A 10,153-nucleotide genomic window follows, 5' to 3' on the forward strand; every position below is an offset into this window, starting at 1 on the left:
ATGAATTATTATTATTTCATCTCTCTCTCTCATAAATAAGTAACAAGTTTTATTGAGAAACAAAAATAACCTAATTTCGTTTCTCTAATCTCTTATTCGTATTTAAAGAAAACAAAAAGAATATGCTCTTTGTTTTTATTTTTATATTTTTATATTTGTATGTGAAAGAAAATATGAGTCATATTAGATTGATTCAACCTATCAAAGACTGGACAAAGATCATAAATATTTTAGCCCAATTTTTACCCAATCGAGTTGAATTTGCTTGATTTGACCTATTTGTCATGGTTACATGTGCAAATTTTTTAGTTTTGAATCAAATACTAGCCCATATGGGTACGAATCAAGTGCACTCAAGGAAATCAACCCATAACATATTGACTCCCACCCCCCCCCCCCACAAATTTTTTTAAGTAATAAAAATTAGTTAAATTACAAATTGCACCCTTAAACTTAATTTGTTCAAAATTTAATTAAGTTTTATAACTTCTATTTTACTCGTACTCTATTTGTTTTTCAATGTAGTCCTTGCATCCACTTCAATTAGAGAGATTTCAGTTGTGTCCCAAAATGACGTAATTTTAGTTTTTTTTTTTAAAATAAAAAATTTACAAAACAACATCATTTTTAGGATACTTATCTGTACAATGTGATGGAATTAGACAAATAACTACATTGAATAAAAGTAAAACTCATAGAACTAAAATGAATAAATCTAAAGTTACAAGACTTTATTGCATTTTGAGTAAAGTTAGAAAATCAATTTATAATTGAGTAATACTATATCTATAATATTTTCACAATAACAAAGTTTAGATGACAATCTGTTATTAATTATCATCTAGACTTATCATTAACGTTACTTTTTGTGATTTGTGATTTAAGATTTGCTGTAAAATTATTTGGTCTCTGCTTAATTTTTTATTTTTTGATAAAATGTCTCAACCTTTATAATTTATTAATTTAGCCTAAAAAATACTGTTTAGAAAGGAGGGTGTTTTTGTAATTTCGGCCTCCCCTAAAATTAAAATTCCCGGATGCCCCTTCTCGGGCCAATTGCGTTTTGCTTCAAGAGTCCGACTTCTCCCTCTCTTCTCTCTCCCTCTCCGCTGCTCATCGGTGACACGGGTAAGTCAGTTTCTCTTTCTCTTACTCCTTCAATCATTTCTTTTCATGTTCTGCTTTTCAATTCTTGATAAGTAGGTGGGGCCAGAGTTTCATGTTTTTGCTGTGGATTTCCATTTAATCTTAGTTTGAAATTGTTTCTGTTCGGTTCCCTACGAAAAACTAACTAAAAGTTTGTGTCTTTAACTCTTCCCACTCAAAATACTAATGACCCACTTTGTGTTTTAGAGAAAACCTTACTTATTTCACTTTGTCAAAGCTGAATGTGCGACAAAGTTTCCAACTTTCGTTGCAAACGACTCAATTATCTTGATTGTAAACAACTCTGATTGTGCGTTATGTATCTTGAAAATGCTACTGTTATCGGCAGGATTGAGTTTGGGCTTCAATGGCTCAATTTGATTGTGACTATGCTGTATTATGTTTATGAGGATGCTGAGAGCCTTGATTAATTTGTTTTGAATTGAGATGATGTTAGTCTATCTCTTTATATAATAATAAGTTAGATGAAGTTATTTTCTCTTTTGATTCCTTTTATCTAAAGCTGTCAACCCGAAATGATATACCCATATTGACTAGTATTGAAATATTAATATTTAGTTAACCTTACCAAACTAAAACAGCTTCCAGTAGGTTTTTCACAAGAACGAATTATCGTATTGACCGCTAAACCAGTACAAAAACTTTCCCATGAAACATATCAGATAAAATACTGGCCTGTATGGCTGTATGCCAGCATTTCTGGGGTCATTCATGTGTTTCGGTAGTGATATTTTGGACAGTACACAAACAAAAAGGGAAAAATAGGGGTTATAAAATATGCATGCTATTAAGCATAATGTATTGTGCTAATGCATCGGGGCTAATATATTGGGTTTATAAAATATGTGGATTTAAATTTCTCCAAAAAGGCACTGCTTGCAGCTCGAAAGGTTCAGAAACTCCCCTCAGTTCACTCATTGATTTCCACCCCTCCCCCTCTCCCTACCTCTCCCTAAACAGATTTTCTTCAATATCTCCACTCTGCCTCATTAGTACTTCAATGGCAATCACTAGTTTCTCTCATAAAATATTTTTGGTTCTGCTCTGGTTGTGTTGCTTTTCATGTGTGTCTGTATCTTGTTGTGTGTTTGGTGATGATAGCTTTAACAAGGAAGTGTGAAATTTCACAGATGTGTATACTGAAGTTTCTTGCAGCTCCCAATGAATTCTTATTACTTATCAAAAGCAAGTTTCTGTGCTACCAATTTGTGTGATTTTTTTTTTTTTTGCTTGATGGGAAAATAGAGGAAAACAAAGTGAAGACTGAAATTTGACTCTTTTTTTTATATTATTTTTCTATGTCCTAAGTTATTTTTGCTCAATGGACAGTGGAAAAGTTGACTCAAGTACAGTGGATTGAGTTTTGGTTACTTGATCCTAAAATGGAACATTCACATTGAATTTTTGAATTCCTTCTAGGCCTTTTTAAGCTAACAAGCAGGCTTCTATAGTTTCTGCTTTGTTTTATGTATCACGACCATTCTAGATGTCATGTAAACTGTAACTACTCTGCTATTTCTTTGTTTCTTAACTCTTAAGTGCTTCCAAGTCCAGCATTTGTTTTCTGGTTGAGACAGTATAGGCTGTAATAATGACAAAAGCAAGTAAGGGGAGAGAGAGGTGAACAATGGGAAATGGATGGGGTAGTAATTATGCTGGACCAAGCACCACCTGTCCAAAACACTGCTCAAGGAGTCATGATCTATTCTATTCTTTATTCAAGCACTTACAAAAAGAAAAAAAAAAATTTATCCTAACAATAATTACCAAATAAGTTTTCTATTTCTTGTCTTTGAATTTGTTTTGGACTTTTCAAAGCACAAGAAAGCAGCTTTTTGTTGTTATTCTTAAAAGCAAGTTTTTGAAAATAGAAAACGGCACTTTCCAAACATAGCCTTAGGTTTTGATGGAGCATTTTAGCCTCCTTTGAAAATTGTTATATTTAAAATGTTTGTCTTTTTAAAAGTGACATTTACTTCTCGAAGAAATGTATAGTTGGTTGCAAGAATGCCAAGAATGGAACATTCGCTAGACCAAAATTTAATACCTTAATCCTCGGAATTTAATATCTTTTTTAGGAAGACTCTTCAACCTATTATCTATTTATTGCTTGAAACATGAATGAGAGGACTGTGCATGTTTACTCTTTATGAAGTGGGTTTAGTGATGGGTCTATAAGGTCAAACTGTTGTTACTTGTTAGATGCATAATACCTGGTTTCTGTGATTAGTAACTTATAAAATTCTTTGATGCACCCCATTGGTCATTTATTTCTAGCATTGCATGATAATAAATGGGTAGTTGAAGTCAATTTATTGCTTGAAAACCACTAAGAAAAGAAATGATTGAAGCTGGGAATGGGCAAAGTGTTTATAATTGTTTCAAACATAAGCAACATGAAGATCCGAATCCAATGTTTTTCTCTTTAGTGCAAATAGACTAAGATAATATAATGGCAAATCTCTTTTGGAGGGATGGTAGATCAAAATGCTCCACAACACCTTACTGGACTCTACAGTAATCATGATTTATTTGAAAGATTCAACATATGCTTTTGTGCTTTTGTTTTGTTCCATAAAATTGTGTCATTATTTTTTTCTTATTTTTATCTATGCAGGACTCTACCATATCAAACTTAGAGAGAATACAGCCACGGAAGGATGCTTCAAGATTTTGAAGTATTCTGAATAGTTTTGGATGTTTTTATTGGACAGTTTTTTTGTAGAAGCTTTTTAGACAGTTGTACTTTTTGGGTAATTGTTGTTTTGCAACCCATTTGCTGATGTGATCATTTTGTACACGTGTCGATCAACCATTGGTGTATAGAACCAAATAAGGAAGCTGATGTGGTAAGCCTGCTGCAAGAGATACTTTCTCCTACCCAAGTACCAATATTAATATTATTTTGCAGTGGAAACTGGAAAACGCTAAGCTCAGATTCGATGGCGTGTAACCCCTCAAACTGCCAATCAAATTGCTATGGAAATGAAGAAAAAGCAGAGGTAGTAGTAGGAGAAGAATATGTCTCAGCCAATCAGAATCAGAATCTGTGTATAAAATGCAAGACCAAGGAGCCCATTGGTGGCGATGAGGGGCGGATGTTCTGCATTGAATGCTTTCGAAGCAACTTATATGGAAAGTTTAGGCTGGCTGTCACCTCCCATGCCATGATTACTCCTACCGATAATGTCCTTGTTGCCTTCTCTGGCGGCCCTTCCTCCAGGTCTCCCTCTCACTCTTTTCAAAACTCTAAATTGATGGTTCATTTGGATGCAATTATTTCAAGAGAATGATTTGGATTTTAGTTTTTGGTTTCAATAACTTCCGATAAAGTTGAAAAAATGGCAAATTTTCTCTACTGATAAAATTCATTGGGTATAATTAAGCTTATTAATATGTGGATTACAAATGATTAGGTGTATTGGTGTTATTTCAGATCCATAACATACATGTTAAGTGTTTTCGTTGGAGCAAAATCTAATTCATACCAAGCACCAAACATTCAAATCCCTTGATTTAAAAAAAAAAAAAAAAAAAAAAAAAAAAAAAAAAAATCTTCAAATCCAAATGCAACCTTATGTAAATATGTTTTTATTTTATTTTATTTCAGGGTGGCTTTACAGTTTGTACATGAGTTGCAACACAAGTCCCTGAAGAACTTTGACGCAAGTAGAGATAGGTCGTTACCAGTGTTTGGTGTTGGAGTTGCTTTTATTGATGAAACAACCATTTCTTCACTTCCTTCTCACGATATCGACCGAGCAATTCAAGACATCAGATTGATCGTGTCCAATCTAGCCCCGCCAATAAAACAGTTGCATGTGGTTCCCATTGAAGACATCTATTCTGGTGATGGGACAAACAGATTGAAGAATTTGCTAGATGCTGTTAGTGATACCACTGGAAAAGAAGATCTTTTGCTACATTTACGGATGTTGTCCTTGCAAAAGGTTCATTCTAGATACTCACAAAAAAAAAGTTCATTATAGACATTTCAATTTCAATACAAAGCATTTCTCCGAAAAAAAAAAAAAAAAAAATTCAATATAAAGCATATAAGAAAGGTAAGAAAAATTGACTCATCATATAATTTTTTGTTTGTTTTGTAGGTTGCCTCTGAAAGTGGATACAACAAGATTGTACTAGGATTGTGCACATCGAGGATTGCTTGCCATGTGATTTCGGCGACAGTAAAGGTTTGCTTTTATATACTCTTCGATGTGTCATAATCACATTGGAGGCCAATTGATCACCTGTTTAACTTGGGGAACATGCATTCTTTTCACACAGTGGGTATATTACTACTGCAATTTAGCGTCATGTCCATTTGTGGGACGCAATTTTATGTTTCTCTTAGACATGGATTCCTAATATCCCATTGAAATTATTTCCAGAATTTCATATTGTCTAAGGTTGCTGTGGTGACCGACACCCTGTCAATCAACTTCAATTAAACATTTAGCAAAGAAAAACTCACCTTAAGAAGTGATGTATATTCGATACCTACTTTCCTAGAAAACAATATAATGCATCGTTTGACAACTTTTCAACTTGCTTATCAATCTGTCTGACCTTTATCAGGAATGCTGCATCATTATATTTTAATTTCATCCATTTTCTCTTAATCTGCTTTCTTTTCACATCAAATATGGCATGAAAAAAAAAGGCAAAATTTTTAGTAAGCACCAATAAAAATTTCAGCTCATTGAAAAATGCTGGTCAATGTTTGTTGGCACCTTGTGCTGTTATAAATTTATAGTTACTTTTTACCTCTCTTAACAGGGCCAAGGATATTCTTTGCCGGCAGATATACAATATGTTGATTCAAGGTGGGAGATACCAATAGTGCTTCCGCTCCGTGACTGTCTTGTGCAAGAGCTGAACATGCTTTGCCACCTTGATGGGTTTGTAATTCATGCTTTTGTCCATTCATCTTATAATCTTTTGTTCTATTACATGTAAAGAGCCTTGTAGATCAAGTAACACCTCCCAGTGTTTCCAACGAAGACATCAGGGTTCAAATCCCCCCCCCACCCCCCCACCCTCTCTCTCTCTCCAACTCTTGAATTATCCCCAAAAAAAGAAACTTTTGTTTACATGACTATTAATAAAACTCTGTTATAACTGAGTCATATTTATTTCTTTTTCACCTATTTTTTTATATACATTTTATTTAATACACATGCCCATGTACATTAAATAGGACTATGAATAAATCTGGTTTTTTACTAATTGATGATGATTCTCATCTCATCTTGACAGGACAGTTTAAAGACAGTGGGGTTTAAAGGTCCTTGCTCTGGCATCAATGGCTTGGTATCGTCATTTGTAAGGATATTGCAGGTAGACACATGGGATTGCATGTCTTCTATTTCTTTTATGGTGGTCTCAAATATTTTTTAGAGTGTCTTTAGGGGAAACTCATTGGAAGATTAACTTCTTTTGACTGGTTGAAAAGTATGATTCTTGCGGTGTTCATCACAGCTGAGAGGATTTATGGCTCTGGAAAGGCTACCCCACTGTAAAGTCCAATATTGCCTATGGACCAATAAAAAGAGTATATGATTTGTTCCAATGCATCTGTAGATGTGATTGTAAAAGTAGTTATTGAAATGTTGGTTTTAGAGATCAGAATAGATTAACTTACTGAAGCTACTTGTATATAAATTTTACACCTTAAAAGAGAATGCCTTTTTGAGCTTGTTAGAAATATTCACTCCAGCTTTCTACTTTTTTTTTTCATTTTTTTTTTTTTTTTTTTCCAAATAGAATCTTGATCAACAAATTTTCTATGAATCTTTTTTGTCCAGGAAGAAAATCCATCTCGAGAGTGCACAATTGTCAGAACAGCTGGAAAACTTACTCCGTTTCATTTCAACAGGATTCCGGAGAGCGATGACTCTGTCATCCCTTTGGCAACCCGAAGGCGTCAAAAGAGATATAATCTAAAGCCTAATGAGTCAATATCCTCAGAGTCATTCTGTCCTATCTGCAATAGCCCACTTAACAAATCTGACATGCTAAGATTGAGCAATCTTGGGAGTTGCCAAACAAGTTCTGATCGTTTTGGTGCTGCCTGCTGTTCAAGTTGCCGCTTTCAGATACTTCCAAAGGATCCCTCATCAATAGATCACTTCTATTCACTTTTACCCCAGCCATTGGTTGCCCGAGCAAAGCATAGTAGCTATGATAATCTTAGTTTGCTTAGGTGAGAGTTTTCATTTACTATCAGCACTAACTCTTAGATTTATTTGGGGATTACACGTGGTTGGAACTTCTATAAACACATTGATCTCACATTGGGCATAATAGTATCGATGATATTTATGTGTGTAAATAGATAGATAGATACATAGATGTCAATTGGCAAATAAAAGAATAATGTTGGATGCTAGATGACTTGGAGCAGATTTTGTACCTGCTAAAACAAAGGGAAGAAGAAAATACGTTGGAGCTCATTGTATCATCCTTTTTGATAGCAAACTTGAAGATGCAGAAGGGAAGTTCTAAATTAGGATTTGTCAGTCATTAGATAATGATTTATGGAGATGGCATTTTTGAATGGAGGCAATCTAAATGTTGATCTGCTACATAATGGGGATCACTTGTCTGCACTTGGTTCTGGGATCATATGCTAGATATTTGCCACATTTTGTCTTGTGCACTACAAGTATTTTGGTACTTCAGTTATGTCTTTCTCATCCCACAGCAATATGGGAAATTGTCTGGGATTACTTGTCTGCAATTTGTTATAAGTGGGCCTGGTCCGATTCTGAGTGTAAAATAGTAGCATTAGTGCCCTAAATTTATGGGTACAATGTAACTTTAAATTTTCTACACAGAAAGTGTCAAGCATTCTGTACCAGTTTTAACCTATTTTATGTGTTTGTTGTTTTCAGGGAGCAGATACAAGATTGCTTGCTTTCAGACAGTGAAGATGAAAGTTGATTTGACTTGCCCTTTCCTATGGTCCTCAATTTTTGAAGCATATAATTCATTTTTGGTGTTTGTTCCTATTACAAATCGCTCAGTTAGACAGTTAAACAAAGATAACTTCAACATGCGGCAACAAATGAACAAGAATCTAAAGTATTTACTCACATTAGTTCAATTGCCTGCCTTATGAATGACATCATAGCTTTCCTGCCGTCTAAGATGATATATAAATGGTTATCACAGTTTTCAAGTACTGAGAAACTTAAGATTCAAATCTTTTGTACTTTGAAGTGGAAGATATTACTAGTTGGTTACAGTGTTTATCATTTTACCTATTAATCCATTTGAATGCCCCTCCATTGGTTGAAAACTTAACTTCTTTTTCTTTTTTTTCCCATTGCTTCATAAATGTTGTTTGTTTTCTAAGAATTTTGTCTTTGTCCAACTTGTTTCTATCAGTTATCCATAGTAATAAAATGGAGGATGGGTGTCTGATTGATATGTCGGAATATATAATGCATGGAATTGCTTTTACAGCAAGCGAAATATTGTTGTTTACATAGAATAAAAAGATGAGTGCCTGTGGATTAAAAAGATTAGCGCTTATTAAACTGTCAAATGAGATCAAATAATTATCGCATACGGAGTTCAAAGGCTCAATCTGTCCTCCAGACCTTTCAGATTCCAACCATTGTGGGTGGCACACCCACAATTCCCAGAGATGATTGGTCTAAGGGTTCATACTTGCAAAGGGTAATTAAATAGTTCATTGTGGCAGCTCAAGTATTTCAAGTTAAACCTAATTGGTTATCTGAAGAGAAAGGAACAATATTGTGCAGTCCTGTTTCTGATCACAAATTCAAACCGACTTTTTCAATCATCGAGCCAAATCCAATTTGAGATATGCACAGGCTCACAATGAACACCTGCTCTATAAATATTTCACTCAGATTCTTTGACGATTCTACTTTTATGTAATGGTTGCGTTGAAATGCTTCCCAGGGCACTGTGAGCTTTCCTTCTCGCTCCTTTCTTCCTTGTTGCTTCAGTCATGGTGTGCCTGTGAGCAACGGCCTATGATTCATACATGTTCCTATTGGCATGTTCGTTGGATGAAATTAAAATTAATTTGAGATGTTTGAATATAGGTTTTCTGTTGGATTACTTTTGTGAACATGAGATTTACTTGGCATTAAGAGTGGTGTATTAGATCTACAGGACTGATTGTTCTTTAAATGAGAATGTTGAGATTAAGATGGAATGATTAGATTTGAAATGATTGAGCTAGGTTGTTGACAGTATTTTCGATTTAGTCTAATGGAGGGAAATTTTTTTTTTTTAAAGAATTTAGAATTTAGAATTTGTGGTATGTTTGGGATGATATTGTGTTTTTGAAACTCTTGTTAAAATCATGCATGGACATATTTTGTCATTTGTTACTGGTAAAGTTTACCACGGTAGTTGACACAGTATAAGAGCATCCCAGCAGTTTGTGTATTTTTGTACTGTTTGGACAATAAATAGTAACATATATCTTTTATTTAACTACTTTTTCAAATATACCTTCTAATAGATTTTCTATCCTTTCTCCATCTCATTTAAATATTATTTCTTCATTCATTATTTATTCATTTTCAATAATTATATTTTTCAACAAGAAATGTTACAAGTCCACAATATTTTTTGCAATAATTTCACAAGATCATAATGAAATCTTATGTGAAAAGTTGTTACTAATTCTAATTTGAACCCACCACTCAAATTATTTTTTTTACTCACCAATATTAGCTAATAACAATATGCTACTTAAAATTTATTATGAAAATTTGTAATAGCATTTCTCAATTGTCATTTCTTATTTTTTATATTATTTTTTTCATCCATATGTTTCTTCTTTTTTTTCTTTCTTTTTTCTCTTTGTTTTTTCTCCACCACACACGTATACCCACTCCTATCTCCATCCTCCCCTTTTTTTTTCTACTTCCTTTTCTTTTTCTACTAGATTCCAGAACCTCTCTCTCTTTTTCTACTTTTTTTTTTCTTTTTCTAC

The 10,153-nt window shown here is 33.7% G+C and overlaps 1 protein-coding gene across 1 annotated transcript; it reads left to right on the plus strand.

The window, feature by feature from the left end:
* The first annotated feature begins 1,041 nt into the window (after nucleotides 1–1,041).
* LOC115953317 (cytoplasmic tRNA 2-thiolation protein 2-like) lies at nucleotides 1,042–8,473 on the plus strand. Its single transcript, XM_031070922.1, has 8 exons — nucleotides 1,042–1,128; nucleotides 3,785–4,390; nucleotides 4,778–5,117; nucleotides 5,277–5,363; nucleotides 5,950–6,071; nucleotides 6,435–6,510; nucleotides 6,978–7,375; nucleotides 8,067–8,473. Exons 2-8 carry the CDS (start codon nucleotides 4,110–4,112, stop codon nucleotides 8,113–8,115), a joined length of 1,353 nt encoding a protein of 450 aa, XP_030926782.1. The 5' UTR covers nucleotides 1,042–1,128; nucleotides 3,785–4,109; the 3' UTR covers nucleotides 8,116–8,473.
* The last annotated feature ends 1,680 nt before the right edge of the window (nucleotides 8,474–10,153 follow it).

This window comes from Quercus lobata, chromosome 7, assembly GCF_001633185.2.
Source record: "Quercus lobata isolate SW786 chromosome 7, ValleyOak3.0 Primary Assembly, whole genome shotgun sequence".
NCBI classification, from domain to species: Eukaryota; Viridiplantae; Streptophyta; class Magnoliopsida; order Fagales; family Fagaceae; genus Quercus; species Quercus lobata.

Excerpts from the sequence above, each read along its gene's own strand:
- LOC115953317 (XM_031070922.1), top strand. The coding sequence starts at position 4,110 with ATGGCGTGTAACCCCTCAAACTGCCAATCAAATTGCTATGGAAATGAA. Across the intron at positions 4,391-4,777 it reads TCTGGCGGCCCTTCCTCCAG|GGTGGCTTTACAGTTTGTAC; the intron begins GTCTCCCTCTCA and ends ATTTTATTTCAG. Across the intron at positions 6,072-6,434 it reads ATGCTTTGCCACCTTGATGG|TTTAAAGACAGTGGGGTTTA; the intron begins GTTTGTAATTCA and ends TTGACAGGACAG.